Below are 22671 nucleotides of genomic sequence, written 5' to 3'. Positions count from 1 at the left end.
TAAACAACTTCAGGTAAGTATGAAAAAAAATTACAAGAATTTCAGAAACTTTAATTAAGAATTGTTTTAGTTACAGTAGCAAAATATTTCTACCTTTTAAAAAATATTTACTAAATTAAAGCGCATATTCTACATGTTCTGCACAAGACAAAGGCAACATTTCACTAAAAATACTTAATAGTCCCCTCCCATTCTTTTTTCAGGCCCTCCCTGTAAGTTGCACCCCAAAGTACAAACATTAAAATGAACTGTAAGGCTTTTATCTGGAGACATTAAAGACATGTGCTTCTGTACAATGTAGATTTTCAAAATGGAGGCCTTCTACAACATAAAATGAGATTTATAGAAAGATATTAATCACTGTAAGACTTGGTTAATTAAAAAGGGAGCAAATCTGATGGATACTGGTATGAGTGTGGGAGATGTAAACATATTGTGAGCAAACAAACCTCAGAGGCCCTATTTTCTATGTTTGAAATGATGCAAGGAATAAACCACATAAGGTCCAGAGTGTTCATAGTTCCTGGGATTTGTTCTATATGATACTAAAAATATACAAGTATTGTGCTGGGTATTTTGGCACCTAGTCTTTCTAAATTTCTTACATATTGGTAAGATTCTGGCATGGAAACAGATTTAATGACATGACTCAATACTGCATGATTTCAGGAAAGGTCAATTGGTACAAATTATAAGCACATATTAAATGCTGAACAGCAAGAATTCTTTACTAGTATCCAAATAGGTTGATCATAATCTGAACAGAGACTACAATTCTGCCAGGCCTATGGCCTGGTAAAACTGCTTTTCAACACTCCTTATGGAAGCTTCATCAGACTTTATTCACCAAGTCAACCGGGCTATCTGCTATGTACGACAAATTCCATCCTGTCTCAGGTTCCACTTCCAATCAATGGCATCATGCACCCTGGTTTTATTGAATGCAACAGTTGTTTCTATGCCCATTGGAGTCTTTGAAGCGCAGCCGCATTTTAGGACGATACTTCTCCAAATACAAAAGTTGCTTGCTGTTAAAGGCTCCTCACCGCTTTTGTCTTATGAACTGTACTGCATCTTCATATTTCATTCCACCTTCAATTAATGCTAGGGCAACAAGCACTGGAGCTCTGCCAAGGCCTGCAACACAATGAACAGCAATACAACAACCAGGGTCTTCACGAAACTTAATTTTCACAAGACTTAACCAATCATCAACAATCTGGTTAGATGCTGGTGCGCCATCATCCAAAGGCCAATCAAGGACATGGATGCCTTCTTTCTCCACAAGAGTAGTGTCATAAGTCGCTTCACATACTCTTACGATTGTGGTAACTCCATACTTCTTAGGTTCCTCTATAAATTTGCTTAACGTTGCATTAGTTGGGTTGTGTGTAATAAGAAATCTCATGTTCCTGTATGTAACTTCCACAGGAGCTGGGCGGTTCATTCAAGCCATGTTAATTTAGTTAAAAAACACTCAATAGGGATATGAAAGAATTTAAAAAATTGAATACAGAAATGATGCAAAGAAACACAGTCAACTTTAATATACTCCACTTGAAATTCTCAGTGCTTTTAAGTATGAAGTTGGGAGTAATGAATGAATGAACCTCTTAACAAGAAGCAGCAATTCTTCAATCCAGTAATACTGAGGCAATAGAAAGGAAGTGCACTGAGGTTTACCCCATCCAGATCAGAACTCTTGTATAAAAATGCTCTGTGGATTTCAATTCAACACTTCTGTGTCCAGGTTAACCAGTCTTTTGGGTGCTTCTTGGTTGAGCAGTAATGAATTTCTGCAGTTCACTTGTCTGCATAGAGGTCGTGCTGTGCCTGGCAGTAATCTCCACTGCCCTTCAGAAACTCCATAAATGTGTGACCGAGAACACCACAGAACTGAGCAATATGTCTACTCATTGAAGATTGTGGCCTAACCATACAGCCGGTCCCGAGGCGGCAGGGGCGGCGGCGGGCGTCGTGCGGTGGCGGCGGCTTCGCAGGCGGCAGGGGCACCGGAGTTAATCCCCAGTTATTAAAGTCAGAATGTATACATGTTGTCTTTAATTCAGTCAGTTTGTCTTGTCGATGAGTCAGTTCTTAGCCTCAAGTGGCCAAATTATTGGAATTTCAGTTTCAGCACCAGTCCTTCCAGTGAAAATTCAGGACTGATTTTCTTTAAACTTGGGCTAGTTAGATTTTCTTATTAAGAGACTCTCAAGAGCCTTTCTCAATACATTGGTTAAAAAACATCAGTCTTTCAGTGCTTAGCTTTCTTATATAGTTCAGTTCTCACATCCATACATGATTATTGGGAAAAGCATGTGTTTGACTAGATGGACCTTTGTTGGCAAGGTTAGTGTATTTCTGCTTTGTAATACGTTATATCTTTTATTCCAAGGAGCGAGTGTCTTTTAATTTCATGGCTGCAGTCACCATCTGCAGCGAATTTGGAGCCAGCCCCCCCCCCCCAAATTCTTGGACTGCTTCCCCATATATTTGCTCTGAAGTGATGGGACCAGAAGCCATGATCTTAGTTTTCTGAATGTTGTTTTAAGCCAACTTTTTCACTCTCCTCTTTCACTTTCATCAAGAGGCTTTTGAGTTCCTCTTCACTTTCTGCCATAAGGGTGGTGTCATCTGCATATCTGAGGTTATTGATATTTCTCCCAGCAATCTTGATTCCAGCTTGTGCTTCTTCCAGCCCAGCATTTCACATGATGTACTCTGCATATAAGTTAAATAAGCAGGGTGATAACATACAGCCTTGATCTACTCCTTTCCTGATTTAGAATCAGTCTGTTGCTCCATGTCTAACTGGTGCCTCTTGACCTGCATACAGATTTCTCAGGAGGCAGGTAAGGTGGTCTGGTATTCCCATCTCTTGACCAATTTTTCCATAGTTCGTTGTGATCCACACAGTCAAAGGCTTTGGCGTAGTCAATAAGACCGAAGTAGATGTTTTTCTGAAACTCTCTTGCTTTTTTGATTATCCAGTGGATGTTGGCTATTTGATCTCTGGTTCTTCTGCCTTTTCTAAATCCAGCTTTTCTAATCACAAGTGATTAATGAGAAAGCGTATGTTTGTTTTCCTTATTTGAATACCAGACCACCTGACCTTCCTCTTGAGAAATTTGTATGCAGGTCAGGAAGAAACAGTTAGAACTGGACATGGAACAACAGACTGGTTCCCAATAGGAAAAGGAGTACGTCAAGGCTGTATATTGTCACTCTGCTTATTTAACTTATATGCAGAGTACATCATGAGAAACGCTGGGCTGGAAGAAGCACAAGCTGGAATCAAGATTGCCAGGAGAAATATCAATAACCTCAGATATGCAGATGACACCACCCTTATGGCAGAAAGTGAAGAGGAACTCAAAGGACTCTTGATGAAAGTGAAAGAGGAGAGTGAAAAGTTGGCTTAAAGCTCAACATTCAGAAAACGAAGATCATGGCATCTGGTCCCATCACTTCATGGCAAATAGATGGGGAAACAGTGCCAGACTTTATTTTTCTGGGCTCCAAAATCACTGCAGATGGTGATTGCAGCCATGAGATTAAAAGACGCTTACTCCTTGGAAGGAAAGTTATGACCAACCTAGATAGCATATTGAAAAGCAGAGACATTACTTTGCCAACAAAGGTCCGTCTAGTCAAGGCTGTGGTTTTTCCAGTGGTCATGTATGGATGTGAGAGTTGGACTGTGAAGAAAGCTAAGCGCTGAAGAATTGATGCTTTTGAACTGTGGTGTTGGAGAAGACTCTTGAGAGTCCCTTGGACTGCGAGGAGATCCAACCAGTCCATCCTAAAGGAGATCAGTCCTGGGTGTTCATTGGGAGGTCTGATGCTAAAGCTGAAACTCCAATACTTTGGCCACCTTATACAAAGAGTTGACTCATTGGGAAAGACCCTGATGGGGATTGGGGTCAGGAGAAGAAGGGGATGACAGATGGCTGGATGGCATCACCAACTCGATGGACATGAGTCTGAGTAAACTCCGGGAGGTGGTGATGGACAGGGAGGCCTGGTGTGCTGTGATTCATGGGGTCATAAAGAGTCGGACACGACTGAGGGACTGAACTGAACTGAACTGAATCTTCCTTGATGAGCAGTTAGTTATGTGTGAAGTTGATGGAGGTTTTGATTATTTTAGGGGCTGGTTAGTTAAATAATTTCAGAAAGAAAACGTGGTTATTGTTTTTTCTTTTGTATTAAGTTTGAAGTCCAGGGTGTATTTTATGATTGAAATGTTTTAATTGGGACTTTTTTTTTTTTTTTAAAAGCTCAACCAGATTGTAACTAAAAAGAAGCCAGCTCAAAGTATAATAGACTATAGATCTTATTCTCCCTTCATGGCTTTAGGGCTGGATTGTCTGTTTTACTTATTACAGGTTTGGTTATTAGAATAATGTTTTTCTTGTTGAGACTGTGTAAGGCTTTCTTTCCCTAAGAATGAAATGGAGTCACAGATTTCTTAGGGCAGGCAGGTGTAATAATTTGTCCCCAAAGCAAGTGTACCCATTTACACTTCCGCCAATGACCTATGCATATTCCCATTGTTTTTCAGCCTTACTGGGCCTTGGTATATTCAGGTTTTAAATTTCGCCCATCTGGTAGTCAAAAAGTTATTATATCATAGTTTTAAGGTACATTTCTTTAATTACTAATGAGGTTGAACATCTTTTTAAAGGCGTTTTGGGCATTCATGGTATCTCTTCCATGAATGCATGTACTTGTCTTTTGATGCAATGTCATTTTCTAAGTGGTTGTAGTTTTTGATAGAGACTCCAGACTCTAGAGACTTTATTTTTTAAGTAAGACTTTTCTTTTTATTTATTTATGGCTGCACTGGGTCTTCATTGCCACTTGGGCTTTCCCTAGTTGCTGTGAGCAGGGGGCTACTCTGCTGTTGCAGCTTCTGATTGCGGTGGCTTCTCTCGTTGCAGAGCACTGACTTCAGGCATGCTGGCTTCAGATGTTGTGAATTGCAGGCTCTGGAGCACAGACTCAGTAGCTGTGGCACACAAGCTTAGTTGCCCCATGGCATGTGGAATCTTCCCAGACCAGGGATGGAACCTGAGCCCCTGCATTGGCAGGCGCATTCTTAACCACTGGGTCACCAGGGACGTCCTCCAGAGTCTAAATACATACTCTTTGCTGGTTATGTGGTGCAATTTCCTTCTCCCAGTTTAAGGCTTCCCTGTCCGATTTTTTTAGTCTCTTCTGGTGAACTGGTCTAAATTTTAATATTGTCAGATTGATCTTATTTTAAAAAATTGTATTCTGATTTTGTGCTTTTGTGTGTGTTTAATAATTCTTTGCCTCGTTATTAAATTCTGTATCTTTATATTTTTTATATATATATATATAATTTTTCTCTTTTCTTTTTGGCCACAATGCACAGTATGCAGAGCTTCCTCTGTGTGCTGTGCTTAGTTGCTCAGCATGTTCAGAGCCTTGTGGCCCCATGGACTATAGCCCGCCAGACTCCTCTGCCCATAGAGATTCTCCAGGCAAGAATGCTGGAGTGGTTTGCCATGCCCTCCTCCAGGGGATCATCCCAACCCAGGGATTGAACCCAGGCCTCCCACAGTGCAGGCAGATTCTTTACCATCTGAGCCACCAGGGCAGTACAGAACTTCCTCTACCAGGAATTAAACCTGTGCCCCCTGCAGTGGAGGTGGGGAGTCAACCGCTGGGCCACCAAGGAAGTCCTGTATCTTTTAAAGTTATGCTTTTCATATTTAAGTTCTTGATTCTTCTGGAACTGAATTTTTGTGCAGTAAGTCCTCTACATATGAACCTTCACGTTGTGAACTTTCAAAGAGGCAAATGTGTGTTTACATGTCCAGTCACATACGTTAGCTCACGTGTCTGGCGTACATTGTCATGTGTGTGCGTCCTCTACAGATGGTTGTGCTTCTGTGCACTTTACTGTATAGTGCTATGTAGAGTACAGTAAGTAGTACAGTAGCTTTGTTTCAGCCCAGGATGTCCGGAAGCAAATGTAACAGCAGCGGTGATGTAGCCGGAACTAGCATACTTTTCATGGTACTATACTGTGAGATTAGAAATGTTTTCTTTATTTTTTGTTTTGTTATGTATTATTCATGTGGAAAATGTTATAAATCTATATGCTGCTGCTGCTGCTAAGTCACTTCAGTTGTACAGTACTATATAGCCAACTGTGTTAGTTGGGTACCTAGGCTAACTTTGCTGGACTTATGAACAAACTGGACTTAAACGAACGTGCTCTCAGAATGGAACTCATTTGTATGTAAGGGACTTACATGGTGTGAAGTGCGGGTCACTTTTATTTCCGACCATCGCCCAGCACTGTTTATTTATTGCTGTCTCTTCCCCACTGATCTGCAGTGAGAGCTCTGGCGGACACCAGCTTTCCTCGCGAGAGTGGGGATGTTTCTGTGCTCACTGTTTTTTTCTTCAAACCATGCTACTGTGGTATGATTGACCTACAAAAAGCTGCACATGTTTAAGATGTACAACCTGATGAGTCTGGAGTTAAGTACAGACCCGTGAAATCGTTACCATAATCAACGTTGTAAACACTCTGGGCTCTCCATTCTGTTCTGTGGGTCCAACTTATCTATCCCTGAGCTAATATCACACATCTTAATTCCTGTGGATTTATAATAAGATGTGAAAGTGGTAGGCTTAATCCCTCTCTTTGGTTTTCTTTTCAGGAGTAACTTGGCTATCCTTTGTTCTTCCAAAAATGTTTAGAATAGCCTTTTGATTTCCATGAAAATTCCTACTGGGGATTTCCCTGGTGGTCCCGTGGTTAAGACTTCTGCCAATGCAAGGAAGGAATGCAGGTTTCTATCCTTGATGGTAAGCTAAGATCCCACATACCTCATGGCAAAAAGAAAAAAGGTAAAACAGAAGCCGTATTATAACAAATTCAATAAAGACAAAAAATGGTCCACATTAAAAAAAAATCTTAAAAAAAAAATCCTATGGGATCTGAATTTATTTATTTAATTAAATACGTTATTTATTTTTGGCCATACTGCCTGGCATGTGAGATCTTAGTTCCCCAACCAGGGACCAAGCCCCAGCCCTTGGCAGTGAAAGGGTGGAATCCTAACCACTGGACCACCAAGGAGTTTTCATAATTTGAATTTACTATCTAACTACACAATTTTTAAAAACTTCTTTTCTGATATTTTTTTCTCTTTTATTATTGAACAGTTAGCGTATACAATGTTGATCTTATATAATATGAAGTAGAAATGATAGTGGACCTCTTTTTCTTATGCCTGACCTTAAAAGAAATGCTTTTAAATATTTCTGCATTGAATACAATGTTTCTTTTAAGTATTGGATAACTTTTACCGAGTATTTGCTTATACTCTGTGTTTACTTAAGTTTTGCTGCATCTATTAGGATGATCATGTGCTTTTTTCTTTTAAATTATTAATGTGGTGAGTAACATTGATTGATTTCCAAATGTTGAGCCAATTTTGCATTTCTGGGATAAATTTGTCTTAGGCTGTTATGACAAAATACTATAAACCGGGTGACAATGGAGACTTCTTTCTCACAGTTCTGGAGGTTGTAAGTCTGAGTCAGGATGCCAGCACAGGGCTGGTTCTGGTAAGGACCCTCCTCCAGGTTGCAGACTGTTGACTTCTTGTATCCTCACAGGGCAGAAAAGAGAGCCAGCTAGCACTCTGGCCTCCTCTTATTTATAAGGGCACTAATCCCATCTGTGAGGGCGCTACCCTCATGGCCTAATTACTCTCAAAGTCCCCATCTCCTAATTCATCACACTGGGTTTAGGGTTTCAACATATGAATTTGGTGGGAGGTGACACAGACTTTCAGTCCACTGGAAAACCCAACTTGCTTATATTATTACTTTATTTATTTTAATTTTTATTGCTTTTTGAATCTTTATTTAATTTTTATTGCTTTACAATTTTGTATTAGTTTCTACCCTACAGTAAAGGAAATCACTATACATGTGTGTGTGTATATATATATATATATATATATATATATATATATATATTTGTTGTTCAGTTGTTCAGTCATGTCTGACTCTTTGTGACCCCATGGACTGCAGCACGCAAGGCTTCCCTGCTACTGCTGCTAAGTCACTTCAGTCATGTCCGACTCTGTGCTACCCCGCAGACGGCAGCCCACCAGGCTCCCCCGTCCCTGGGATTCTCCAGGCAAGGAGTGGGTTGCCATTTCCTTCTCCAATGCATGAACGTGAAAAGTGAAAGTGAAGTCGCTCAGTCGTGTCCAACTCTTTGCGACCGCATGGACTGCAGCCTACCAGGCTCCTCCGTCCATGGGATTTTCCAGGCAAGAGTACTGGAGTGGGGTGCCATCGCCTTCTCCGCAAATAACCCTGCAGTAAACTTAAAAATGAAAAATAATTTTAATGAATAACTGCAACGCCTCAGACTTATTCATGTGCAAACAATTTAAATGCATTGAATTAAGACATATTAGGTTAAGTACACATTAAGCTAATACAGGGAAAAAAAAAAGGAACAGAAATTCTGAACCCTTCTCATTTTTGCTAATTAAGAAAGGGATTTAGGATACTGGGTTGTGGTTGTCTGGGGTCTGAAGCCTGAGGCGCTGACACCAGGCTCCACAGTCCTCCAGGCGGGAAAATCTCCCTGCCTTACAGTGAGGACAGTCTCCGTCCTTGGAGACTGCTGCGCTGGGTGGAGGCCCACTCGAACATAATTTAAAAGGGTTGGGTGGTTAAAAAATGAAAGTAGACACAATAAACTATATTAAAAAAACCTCACGTTTTCAAACTTCTTATTTTGCTTAGAATATGTGCTAGAGATGGGAGAAAAGATTTGTATCTCATTTTACTGTCAGCTGATCTTTCTTTATGCTACCTTTTGATATGTTTATAAGATACAGACTACTTTAAATGTCCTTATTTTGTGTAATTTGGCTTTCACTTTTTTTTTTTGATGATAACATTTTTTAAAGAGCATCCAAAGTTCGAAGCAATGGCTGTTTTGTTAGGGAGGAAAAATGTTTTATCTTTGATAAACTCCCACTTATCAGACTAGACTTTCTCTGTGGGTGGGTCCTCTGTCACTTTAACCATGCAGAAATGCAAGACTTTGTAGCAACCAAGGATAAAATAGTAAGGCCATTTTAAGGTTGAAGAGACTCCTAATATTTCCAGCAGTGTTTTCCCCCAGATTGCTAAATATGTATTAGTGAGAATTCTTTCTTTTATGAGTGACAAAAATCCAGTTTAATCTGGAATAAACATTGAAGGTAGTTTATGAACTCCTAACTAAAGAGTTTGAGGGTGTATCTCACTGGCTGCAGGCATGGCTAGATTCAGCTTCCGCCCAACTCTTGGCTGTCTCTGTTGGCATTTTTTAAAAAGTATTTGTTTATTTGGCTGTGCCGGGTCTTATTTGCAATATGTGAGATCTTTACTTGCAGCATGTGAACTCTTAGTTGCAATATGTGGGGTCTAGTTCCCTGACCAGAGATGGAACCCGGGCTCCCTGCACTGGGAGCATGGAGTCTTAGCCACTGGACCACAAGGGAAGTCCCTCTGTGGGCATTACTGATAAGCATACTCTCCACATAGTGGGAAGGATGGCTGCTAGCAGCCTCAAGTTTAAATTCTTATGAATAGTGTTATGGATTTTGATTCATAAGAAAGAAAATTTCTCCCTCATCAAATATTCACCAAATATATAAATATTTATATTTATCATCAAATATATAAATCACAATAATTCTGTTTGGCCCTGCCTGAAACATGTGCCCAATCCTGAACCAATTCCTGTGACCATGGGTTATATGATCGTGGCAGGTAAAGCCTGGCCATTGACAGCAGTAAATGGGCTAAATTAATGGTTGTGTGTGTGTGTGTGTTGGCAGGGAGAGGGGCAGGGGAGCGGTTCTCCCAAGGAAAAGCAAAGACACAAGCAGCAAATGTCCACACGCAGACAGAACACCATCACGTGTTATTCATGCCCTTTGTGCATAAAGGGCTAACAAATCGCCTTTCCTTTCTGCATGAGAATTTAAACCTTAGTTAACTTTCTGGCTCTGTGTCTCTACAAACAAAAGTACAATATTAACTTACTAAGCAGCATTGCTTATGATAAAAATGACTCCTGATCGGTAAGCTGCATCTGGACTTGGAGGAACTTCAGATGAATTGTGAATGCCAGAGGAGAAACCATACTTTGGGCATCTCTGAGTGCAGTGACTTCTTTTCTTCTGTTCCAGGGCATTAGCCACCATTTCTTATCACCTGCCTCCCCAACCACAGGCACAAACTCAAACTGAGTTACGTACCCCCACATATCACCAATTTGGTTATTGCATTTCATTACAATCACTTGCATATTTGCTCATCTTCCTTAATGGCCTCTGAGCTTCCTGAGGATAGGGTGTCATATTTTTTATCTTGGCCACTTTTGCTTAGGACAATATCTGAGATATATATATATATATAGATATATAGATATATATAAAAATGCTTAATAATTGTTAAGAGTTGTTGAATAAATGAGTGACTAATTTGTAAGAATGTATGACTAAATGTTTTCATCTAGTATATAATCAGCGTTTCTCATCTTTCTTTTTGTGATTGGTTTATATGGACCTTTGTTGGCACTCTCTGCAGGTATTTGTATAAGCTGGACACAATCATTCTGTCATTTCCCAAAAGCTGTTGATGGCTCATGGGGCTTCCCAGGTGGCTCAGTGGTAAAGAATCCACCTGCCAAGTAGGAGATGAAGGAGATGATCCCTGGGTGGGGAAGATCCCCTGGAGAAGGAAATGGCAACCTATTCCAATAATTGCCTGGGAAATCCCATGGATAGAGGAGCCTGGTGGGCTATAGTCCATGGATTCAAACAGAGTTGGCCATGACTTACTGACTAAACACCAGTTTGTGGCTCAAGACTAGAGCTTTATCTCCAATTACGGATCTAATCTCACAAGCAGCAAAAGTGGGCCCCAAGCATTCTCTGTCTTTTTGCTTTTTCCTTTCTTGGTGATTTAATGAGGACAGGATTTCAGACTTTGAAGGGCTAGAGATATAGGTCTAATTGGCAACATATCTGGCTCAAAAATATAAATAAGGTGAATTTTTGGTGCCTGTTTGTTACTCTGGCATGTATAGAGTCCCATAGGACTGATCCATACATACTTTTCTGGAAGCCATTTATTATTTTAGCACTTTTCCTTCCTTTTTCCTTGAGTTGTTGGAGAATCATGAGCTATTATCTCAAGCAAACAGTGACCATTACTTTTTATTATCTTACATTAGCAGGAGATCAGATAACAAATCTCAGATTCAGGGAACTTCTTATAAAGTGTCTTTCGTCTTGCTTTTAACATTTCAAACATCTTGCTAAGCTTTTGGTTAACAACATAGCAGGTCAATTTGTGAATGTTTTCTTTAGCTGACGAAAATACTTCTGCTGCCCACCAAGTTGGCCACCCCAACTGGTTTTCCTGCTTTTAAATATCTCAGGTTAGAAAATTGAGTTTTTCTATAGGTGTTTCACTGTTCTTTCAATAGCCAAATGACGTTTTGGCTATCGAAAATGCAGTCTCCCTTTGCAATGTGCAAAGTTGGAGAAATTACCATAATCGGAAGATTCTACCCTTGAACTTTCCTCCCTAACAAATCGCACTTAAACATCTCTCTTAAGCTGTATTCTCTGGATAATTCCTAATTTCTCCATCCTACATCATACAGACCTGTTCTCAAGAGTTTTCCTGTTGATCCTTAGTGAATGTCAAAGATAAGTATACGAGCAGGCATCCGAGCCACCAGGGAAGCCCCATTAACAAGCAGGAAGGGCCTGAAAAGAAGCAGTTGATACAATGTCATGTCTCAAGACAAGACTTGTCATGTCAAGACTTCCCTGGTGGCTCAGATGGTAAAGTGTCTGCCTACAATGCAGAAGACTCGGGTTCAATCCCTGGGTCGGGAAGATCTCCTGGAGAAGGAAGTGGCAACCCACTCCAGTATTCTTGCCTGGAAAATCCCATGGACAGAAGAGTCTGGTAGGCTATAGTCCATGGGGTCGCAAAGAGTCGGACATGACTGAGCGACTTCACTTTCTTTCTTTCATGTCTCAATGAGTCATGTAAATATTAAACCCTGGAGAACTTCTGCTTCAAGCATTTTTATCAGTGAGGCAAGGCTTACTGAGTGATATGCAAGTGACTCAGATGAGGTCTGGCACAAAATCAGCTTCTCAATAAATAGTTGAGTGAAAGACCTGTTGCATAAATGCATAAAGTTGGTAAAAATGTTCCATTTGAAAGGGAAGATAGTCTGGCTGTGAGGTGGGGCCTCCCCAGATGCTTTGGAAAGACCGTGTCTGAATGTACCTCTCTGCCCCCATGAAAATGATTCTGTGCTGATGGAGTTTGGGGCGAAAACTCAGAACTGGATCTGGTTTGAAGTGAGAGAGGTTGTTATGACCTGCCCCTAAGAAGAGCCCAGAATGCCATGACCAGAATCACTGCCTTGGCCTCCTTGCCCCCCTCAAAATGCTCCCCACTTGGCCAGTTGTCTCGTGTGTTCAAGAAGTTTGTAATAATACTGGCGTTTGTGACTGATTTTCAGAAGGGAAGAAAACCATTTCTTTTGGCAGCAGAGAGGGAGTGGCCACGTCAAAATGATAGAAAAACTTATCTTCCTTAATCTGCATACTGCAGAAAAGGACAAGGTGAGATGGAATTTTATTTTTTCACCAAGGACTAGAGAAAGGGAAGTGGAAGTTGAGGTATAGATTTGGCAATGGCATTCTGGTGAGCAGTCGAGTTCTTCACTTGTTACTACAGTTGGAAAGATCATGGGATATCCCAATGAAATCAACCCAGTTTTTCAGTGGACTGTCCAAATTACCAATTTTGCTCCATAAATGTCTGAAATCAGAGGACTACATGGAATTTTCTGTCAGCTCCAGTTGCTCTTTTCTTCCCCTGAGATCTTCTGGGGACTCCAGCCCCACCTGACCAGGGAAGGAAACACTGAGTGGACGTCCATGTGCTTGCACACGTCTTTGATGCTTTTTTTAAGGAGCAATTCCTAGATGTGAAAGTGTGGGTCAAAGAGTGCTGTACACTGTAAAATCCTTCGGTATAATATTGCTAAAACTACCTCCCAGAAGTCTTGCAACAGTTTGCCTTCCCAAAAGTTATATACAATTACTTGCATTATTCCACTTTTTACTAGCAGATTAGCAGCAAAGGTAAAAAAAAAAGAAACATGGATGGTATGTTCCCTTCACATTCAAACAGCTATGTATTTTCAATTTAAAACTTTAAAAGTATGAATTTCACTTAAAACTATGGAAAACATGGCCAGTACTGGAGCCATAGCTTTATCCACTGTGACCCCTGCCCCTGGAAGCCACTCTGCAGCCCTGCCTGTGGGTGCGCATGTTCCTGGGAAGCTCTCCTGATGGGGTCTCTGTTGCAGGGGGGGAGCGCTGCCCTGCACCTCACAGCAAAGCGTAATCACAGCCCTGTGTCCAGTGCTGCTCACCCAGTCACCAGAAATACATGAGATCAATGAGGCATGTGCAGGGGCTCATACAGGTGAGCATGCGGTGCAGAAGAGGAAGAGTGAGGAGAAGGGCTTTCGAGAAAGGAATAGGGGGCAAACAAAAGTGTTTGTGCCACAGGGTGCAAAGTGAAGTGCAAGTCGCTCAGTCATGTCCAACTCTTTGCGACCCCATGGACTACACAGTCCATGGATTGTCCAGGCCAGAATACTGGAGTGGGTATCTTTGCCTTCTCCAGGGGATCTTCCCAACCCAGGGATAGAACCCAAGTCCCCCGCATTGAAGGCTGGTTCTTTACCAGCTGAGCCATAAGGGAAGCCCACAGGGTGTAAAAGGTGATGCAGAAAGATTCCTCCCTTTTTCTTTAAAGGAACTCACAGCGGTTCATTTGTTAATCCATTCACTTATTCACCAAAAAATATTTAATGTGTACTCTGGATGATGGTTAGAGTATGAGGCAGAGAGCATCACCGACTGCTGGACCTGAATTTGAGTAAGCTCTGGGAGATGGTGGAGGACAGAGGAGCCTGGCAAGCTACAGTGCCTGGGGTCCCAAAAGTCAGACGTGACTTAGTGACCGAACCATGACTGAACCCTGCTAGGTAGAGTGTTTTCTTATTCTGGAAGCCTACAGGGCAAGAAGGGCATACAATAAATATTATATTGGGTTAAATACACTAATAGATGTATATGCAGTGTGCTGTGGGAACACAAAGGAAAATCTGTTTCAGAAATGCTACAGACCTCAGAGAGGAGGTGATATATTATGTGGCTCTCGGCATTCTAGTGAACACTGGTACCAGGAGACTGAGCCCGAGTAAGGGAACTGAGGCATGAAAAAGCACGGTGAGTACTGGGAATGACCGCACCTAAACTGAGGACGGCTGGGGTGGAGCAATGGGAGGAGCAGAGACCCGGGAGGGTTTCAGGCGGCACACAGCGGTGGGAGCCCTCGCGGGCGGGGGCAGGACACTGACGCTGTGCTCTGAAGGGAGGATTGGGGCCTGGAAAGCTGGAGGCGGGGCGTCCCTTCAGGTGACCGGAAATGACCGGGGCAAGGGCTATTGGGCACCTGTCACCCAGGCTCTCAGGGGCAGCACACAGGCTGAGGTGGGAGGAGGAGGTAGAGGTCACAGGACTTGTGAGCAGGGGCTGGGGAGAGGGGAGACTTTCTGCCCCGCAGCTCCCTGGCTTGCACTCCCAGGACGGTGGGGTGCCCATCTCTGAGCTGTAGAGGAAGAGAGGAGGGGAGGAGGGGGAGCGCCTCAGTCAGCAGGGAGTGGGCGGGCCCTCCCGAGACACTGTGGGAGGGGCTTACTCAGGTGAGGGGACGGGGGAGATAGAAAGCAGGCCTGGGTTCAGCGGAGAGGCTGCGGCTGCGGAGGCAGACGCGTGAGCCATCTGCTCTGGGAGGTCACTTTTTAACCTCTGGGTCCACGCCTTTGGAGCTGGCTGTTTGGAGACCCAGGTGAGTGGAGTCCTCTTGGACTTCATAGTAGTGATGATCAGATTGAAGTGCTTTAACTTTATGAAGATCCTAGATCCTAGGAATGTGATCTTCTTGAATAAAAGTTGTGAATGATGCGTGAGAAACTCAAGGAGAACTAGATTCACCCAGCAAAACTCTTAGCCCTGATTGACCTTCACAAATATAGAGATCCAGTCCTATAGCCATAGGATTTAGAGTCTTAGTCATGCTGGCCCTTTTCTGTTCTAATACTTTACCACTGGAATTTGTGCACTTGGATTTAATCCACCTTTTAGCTATTTTTGAGTTAGGGCACATTGAAGAAAAGTCTTTAAGTCTAACAAACTGTACTTGTAGACTGTGATAGATTTTATTTGCACAAAGTATCTAGTGATACTATTAATCCTTTGGATGAAGCCCGTAATGTACATACGGTCTTGGGCTGCCTCTGTTTTCGGACGTAGGCCCTTGCCAGACCATGGAGTGACTCATGGGACTAGGCTTGAGTGTGGTGCTCTCCAAACATTCTGGGTAGCAAACTCGTATCAGTAAAGAAAATGTGAGCATGTGCAGTATCACAGGTGCATTTATCATTATATCAGTATATTATAAAACATATGCCAGAAATATACATTTTAAAGATTGAGATAAAAATAAACATAAATAGCAATTTTCATATTTTCTCTACACTGAAAGGATTATCTTATGAACATCTGATATGTTTTCCTTTGAGTTTTCTTTGTGTTCTGATGCATGCATATTTTTAGGGTCTTTCCAAAATGCCTTTAACCCTTCTTTAGCTCCTGGCCATTTAGGTTTTGTTCAGTTTTTTTTATTATGGAAATAAGGAAGTAATCACTGCAGATGGTGACTGCAGCCATGAAATTAAAAGACACTTACTCCTTGGAAGAAAAGTTATGACCAACCTAGATAGCATATTGAAAAGCAGAGACATTACTTTGCCAACAAAGGTCCATCTAGTCAAGGCTATGGTTTTTCCAGTGGTCATGTATGGATGTGAGAGTTGGACTGTGAAGAAAGCTGAGCGCCAAAGAATTGATGCTTTTGAACTGTGGTGTTGGAGAAGACTCTTGAGAGTCCCTTGGACTGCAAGGAGATCCAACCAGTCCATTCTGAAGATCAGCCCTGGGATTTCTTTGGAAGGAATGATGCTAAAGCTGAAACTCCTGTACTTTGGCCACCTGCTGCGAAAAGTTGACTCATTGGAAAAGACTCTGATGCTGGGAGGGATTGGGGGCAGGAGGAGAAGGGGACGACAGAGGATGAGATGGCTGGATGGCATCACTAACTCGATGGACATGAGTCTGAGTGAATTCCGGGAGTCCGTGATAGACAGGGAGGCCTGGTGTGCTGCGATTCATGGAGTCGCAAAGAGTTGGACACGACTGAGTGATTGAACTCTACTGAACTGAATTTATGATTGATTTCTTAGAACTCTGTTCATATTTGAAAATTTGAGGGAGGTGAAAAAATTTAACCTGCAAATTGTTTACAGTGTTCAAAGTGTTTGAATACTTTATGAATATTGCATTTAACAATCAATGAGGTATTACTATGTTGATTAAATATTTATTCACTTCAATTTTGTGGTTTTCTTTTGGCATTTGGAACCAACTGTTTTTTTGTTGTTGTTGTTAAGATTTCAAATATTTCTTTGGTGCTTAAAAAGTCTGAAGGTCATACACTCTGTGCCTGTTGTGTCTCGTGGATGAGATGCCACAGGCCCCTACAGGTCTTTGGGTTCCTGGCTTCGGGCTCTTTACAAACCTGTTTCTGCATCATATCCTTCCATTAGGGGGCATTTCCTACCATTCTGATCTCAGTCTAGATGTTACCCTATCCAAGAAGGTTTTCTTGATCACTCACTGGAAAATAATCATCCAGTCACACTATGTTCACTTCTCACTGTAGCATGCTCATGACCACTAGCTGATATTATTCTTCTAATAACATCTAGAATCTAATAGATGGATTTATTCTAAATCTGTTGATTTACTGATTTACCAGTCTACCGATCTATATATCAATTGATTGTCCACCCCTACTGGAATGTAACGTCAGAGGTATTGTCAGTCTAATCATATGCACACCCCCACTATTTAACATAGGGTCTGATACATAATAAGTGCTCAATAAATTTTTGTGGCTTTATTGAGATGATAGTGAAGATCATTGCACACCTTTACTAGCTCATGTATTTCCCAAGTACTGTGATGGTTTCAGGAAAAGAGGTAGGATGCTGTGGTTGCCGGAATAACAGCCCCCCAAAGAGGTCCACATTAGGATCCTGGGAACCTGTGAGTTTGTGAAGTTACAGAGCGAAGGGGAATTAAGGTTGATCATCATCTGACCCTACAACGAGATTATCCAGGTGGGCCTAATATAATCACAAGGGTCCTTTCAAGCAGAAGAATGAGGCCAGCAGGGAGGTCAGAGGGATGCAACATGAGGAGGACTGAGCACCCCATTGCTGACTTTGAAGGTAAAGGAGGAGGCTGAGAGCCAAGGGGTATGTGGCTTCCACAGACTGAAAAAGGCAAAGAAATGGATTCTCCTGAAAGCCTCCCTATAGGCCTTTCTCTTCACTCAGTGAGACTCATTTCAGACTTCTGACCTCTAGAACTGTAAGATAATACATCTGTATTGTTTAAGGCACTTACATTTGTGGCAATTTGTTATTTGCAGCAATAGAAAACTAATAATATAGGTGGTTCTGTTATTGTCACAGAGGAAGACATAGAGGCCCATCCTTGAGAGGCCATTTATTCAAGGTCATTTAGGCATTTAGTATCAGCTCAAGCTAGATTCCCATTGGTCGGAGTGTGTATCAATTCTGTGAGTATTTGTTCCACTTGCCTATCACTTTAAAACCAACCAACCCAAAGCACAGCGGCTTAGAACCATACACTATTATCTTTAAGCTTTTCTTCTTGCAAGGACTTTTGCAGGAGGATGGGATAATCAGGGGCTTCCCAGGTGGCCAAGTGATAAAGAATCTCCCTGCAAAGCAGGAGACACAGGAGACGTGGGCTTGATCCCTGGGTCAGGAAGATCCCCTGGAGGAGGAAATGGCAACCCACTCCAGTATTCTTGCCTGGAGAATTCCATGGTCAGAAGAGCCTGGTGAACCACAGTCCGTGGGATCACAAAGAGTTGGACACAGCTGAGCCACCAACACTTTCATGCTGTTTTGAGGTGGTACCTGCAAGGGGACAGTTACTAGTAACCCGAATGAAAGAGGGTTGAGACATTTCTGGGCCAATAGCAAGTTCATTTCTTCTGGCTCAAGGAGAGGGTTAGCAGGGTATATAGAGAGAAGATTTGGCCCCAGTTCACTTGGTACTTCCTGGCTTTAGCTCATATTTGCCTGAGGCATGCCTAGGACCTAACTCTTTACCTAGAAGCAGCAAAGAGCACCCCCCACCCAATAATAAGAAACACATTGGATTTTCTCTTTAAAAGAGTCATACGGTTTCATTGTATTCATTAATAACCATGAAGAACACCAGAAAGCATGCTGGATTCTAATGGGAATTCCTCCCTGCCTTCTCTCTCCACCTGTCTCTTACAGATCAATATCAGTGCTTTGCAGACAGCAACCCGGAATGGCCATACATCACTTGTCAGCTTTCTTCTCAATGAGAACGTTGATCTGCACCAGAAGATGGAATTGAGTCTATTACGATAACATGGACTTTGATCCCAGCTCTGTGAGGCTTGGCTGTGCTGTAAGATGCTGCTTGCAGATACGCTGGGGAGAGGTAGGGGAGGAACAGGTGACCACAAAGGAGGAATTCTTTATGGGAGGGCTGACCAACTCCTTTTGCAGACTGAGTTTTAATCATGAGAAATAGAATCCGAGGGCTGAATTTTAGAAAGGTGTTGCAGTTCCTGAACAAAATGAAATCTTTGTGTTTTAAATATTTATATTTGCCGCAGTTAAACTTTCTCAAATGTCTGGAGATGCCATTCTTGTATTAAATTTATCAGTCTGGGAAAATTATGACGCTGCTGTTAATAGGAAGGAGAAGGATTATTTTTCCCCCTTCGCTGACCGATTTTGTTTTTCTTTTGAAAGTCAGTCATTTGTACTGATTTAGGTTTTCTGAAGTTGGCCCTGGCAGAATTAACAAAGGCCATCTGTGCTGGAATTAGATGCTATTTTTCACTCTACTTTCATTTCTCCTGGGAGAATATTCTTTCCTCTGATCTTGTTTAAGCCATTGCTATTTATTGTATTAACTGGAGAGAAGGGATGTGATTTAAACCAGGATTGGTAGTTTTTGGAGAGTGGCACGAGAGGCTCTGAATTTGTCTGGTCTATCCAAGGATGCCTCCTGTTTCTCAGGAGGGTTTGGGGCCACAGCAAGGCTGGTAGTCCCAGCAGGAAGGGCCCTCCCTGTGTCACTGGGATTAGGGATCTGTTCTTTTTTTTTCATGCTTGGTGTCATAGAGACCAGGTCCTCCCAGAGCAGAAGAGGTCTGTGTGGAAAGCCTGCCCCTCCACCCCATCTGTCTCCGACTGCCCTTGCCTACCCTTGGACAGTCTGATGCACACAGCTTTAGGTCCCGTCTGCCCCTCCTTTCCTCTTCCTCTGAGTACTGCTGCATTCTTTGCTCAATCACTACACCTTTCTTCCATCCATCTACCCCTGTGGGAAGGAGGCTGGTGTTGATGTTGGAGTCAGGAAGATCTGGGTTTGAATCCTGTCTCTTCTACTTCCTAGCTCAGTTGCCTCAGGAGGTGATTTAACCTCTGAATTGATGGCTTAGGTGATTCAGGATCTCCAAAGAAGAAGATTTAGCTTCTGGACCAGGCACCAGGCTTGATCACTCAAGAGCTTTTGTGTAGCAGAGTTTTATTAAAGTATAAAAAGGGACAGAGAAAGCTTCTGACATAGACATCAGAAGGGGGCAGAGAGTGACCCCCTTGCTAATGTCAGCAAGGGAGTTATATACTTTTTAAAAACATCTGCCTACAATGTGGGAGACCTGGGTTCAATCCCTGGGTCGGGAGGATCTCCTGGAAAAGGAAATGGCAACCCACTCCAGTATTCTTGCCTGGAGAATCCCATGGATGGAGGAGCCTGGCAGGCTACAGTCCATGGGGTGGCAAAGAGTCAGACTGAGGACTTCACTCACTCACTCACAGTGAATCAAAAGAATGCCTCAAGGTTGTAAAGATCTTACTAGACCCACTCCCATGATATACATTTTAAGGTATCAGGATTAGTCAGAAGGTTTTCAAGGAGAAACTGTCGTCAAGCAAGATACATTGTTGTTATATAATCTTTGCTGCTGCTGTTGCTAAGTCGCTTCAGTCGTGTCAGACTCTGTGCGACCCCAGAGACAGCAGCCCACCAGGCTTCCCGGTCCCTGGGATTCTCCAGGCAAGAACACTGGAGTGGGTTGCCATTTCCTTCTCCAATGCATGAAAGTGGAAAGTGAAAGTGAAGTCGCTCAGTCGTGTCCGACTAGCGACCCCATGGACTGCAGCCTACCAGGCTCCTCCGTCCATGGGATTTTCTAGGCAAAAGTACTGGAGTGGGGTGCCATTGCCTTCTTCGATATAATCCTTAGTACAGAGTTTAAACTGAGTTGTTTGTTGTGTAATCATCAGTTCTGGGCTTAAAGAAAAAAAGTTTTATGTGACTAAGACTAAGGAATGTAGAGAGAGAGAGAAAAAAAAAAAAAAGACTTTGTCCTTTCCTCCTCCTTGAGAAAAAAAAAAAAGACTTTGTCCTTTCCTCCTCCTTGAGAATTCCAGGCCCCTATCTCCTCTTCAAGAGCCCCAGGCCCTTCTCTCCTCCTCAGGGACCTGGACTTCTTATCAACCTGCCTAGGAATTGACTCTCTCAGTATGTAAAGTGTGGAATAGAAGACCTAACTGCTGGGGTGGTTGTGAATGAAAAGCTGTCAGCCTAGTGTTTTTAAACAGTATTAACTGTTGGGGATATGAGAGTGTTAACTGTATGGATGTGAGAGTTGACTATAAAGAAAGCTGAGCACTGAAGAATTGATAGTTTTGAGCTGTGGTGTTGGAGAAGACTCTTGAGAGTCCCTTGGACTGCAAGGAGATCCAACCAGTCCATCCTAAAGGAAATCAGTCCTGAATATTCATTGAAAGCACTGATGCTGAAGCTGAACTCTAATACTTTGGCCACCTGATGTGAAGAGCTGACTCATTCGAAAAGACCCTGATGCTGGGAAAGATTGAAAGTGGGAGGGGCAGGGGATGACAGAGGATGAGATGGTTGGATGGCATCACTGACTCAATGGACATGAGTTTGCGCAAGCTCTGGGAGTTGCTGATGGAGGGAGGCCTGGCATTCTGGAGTCCTGCTGCTGCTAAGTCGCTTCAGTCGTGTCCAACTCTGTGCGACCCCAGAGATGGCAGCCCACCAGGCTCCCCCATCCCTGGGATTCTCCAGGCAAGAACACTGGAGTGGCTTGCCATTTCCTTCTCCAATGCATGAAAGTGAAAAGTGAAAGTGAAGTCGCTCAGTCGTGTCCGACTCCTAGTGACCCCATGAGCTGCAGCGTACCAAGCTCCTCTGTCCATGGGATTTTCCAGGCAAGAGTACTGGAGTGGGGTGCCACTGCCTTCTCCATTCTGGAGTCCATGGGGTCCCAAATAGTTGGACACGACTGAGCGACTAAACTGAATTGAACTGAACTGTTGGGGCCGTGAGTGTGGAGAGGTACCATTAGGAGGATGTGTTGTATGTGCCTTCCTGATGCAGACTAACGTCATTGTCTCTGCTTGAGCAGCCCTGCGCCCCGTCCTCTGCACCCACCCTCGAGGCATCTGCACCCCTTCTCTCCACTCTCTCTCCTCTCAGCTCAGCTTCTGTGGTCCACAGGGTCTCACTGCATCCTCTTTGCTGCTCTGTCTTCCCTGTGCCCCAACCCCGCCCCTCCCCACTAGATGCCCCTCACCTCACTCTCACACCTTAGCTGTGTTCTCCTCGCCTTTTCCCTCCTTGCAGTTGCCTTGTCCACCCCCAGGGAGGTGTTTTCTCTTGAGCCCCCGGGACCAGGGGCAGCTGGGTGGGAGTAGGACAGCTGGGTGGGAGTAAGGCAGCAAGAGGCTGTTTGTGAGTGTGGAGGCAGGCCCTGAGCTTGCCAGAGCTGGTAAGGAGCCCGCGGTGGAGGTGACTAGTGCGTGGCTGGAAGACAGGCATTGTAGCCGCAAAGTGGGAGGAAAGCAGACTTTCGGGGCTTGTGAATACACGGTGGTCAGACTACATAGGTGGGAGGGCTGAGCACGGACCATACCCTAGGAGAGGGGGTGTTAGTCCATAGCCCGCTCTAGGGAGAAAAAGCCCTAGTTCAAGGCAAGTTAGGAAATACGGAATATGACTGCTATTTCCTCCTTGTGGTTACTCCCACTGCACTTTAGCTCTTTGAAGGCTCTGCGAAGTCCTGCAATTAAGCTATTCAGTAGTTTCTTGGTCTACATATTTGAGCTCAGACGTCAGTTCTTCAGGAAAGTTTTTTTCTGCCCTCCGGAAAGTTTGGCCCTCAGCCCACCCCAACATATGCTATCTTACTATTCTGCAGTTTTCCTCCAAGGTACTTAACACAATTAGTAACCGTATATTTATTTTGTGACTTAAA

General features: G+C 43.1%; 1 protein-coding gene and 1 pseudogene across 1 annotated transcript in view; one reads left to right on the top strand and one right to left on the bottom strand.

The window, feature by feature from the left end:
- ANKDD1B (ankyrin repeat and death domain containing 1B) overlaps positions 1-22671 on the top strand; it is a gene marked incomplete at its 5' end in the record, with an annotated part of 67310 nt that overhangs the window by 17909 nt on the left and 26730 nt on the right. Inside the window, 5 exon segments of the mRNA XM_045162169.1 lie at positions 12620-12658; positions 12660-12722; positions 13478-13527; positions 13529-13574; positions 18623-18721. Of these exon segments, the coding sequence (XP_045018104.1) occupies positions 12620-12658; positions 12660-12722; positions 13478-13527; positions 13529-13574; positions 18623-18721 (297 nt within the window).
- LOC102398027 lies at positions 869-1928 on the bottom strand (annotated as a pseudogene).

Source organism: Bubalus bubalis, chromosome 11, assembly GCF_019923935.1.
Source record: "Bubalus bubalis isolate 160015118507 breed Murrah chromosome 11, NDDB_SH_1, whole genome shotgun sequence".
In the NCBI taxonomy this organism is placed as follows: domain Eukaryota; kingdom Metazoa; phylum Chordata; class Mammalia; order Artiodactyla; family Bovidae; genus Bubalus; species Bubalus bubalis.
The sequence above is the reverse complement of the archived record's forward strand: the minus strand, read 5'-3'. Positions and strand labels throughout refer to the sequence as shown.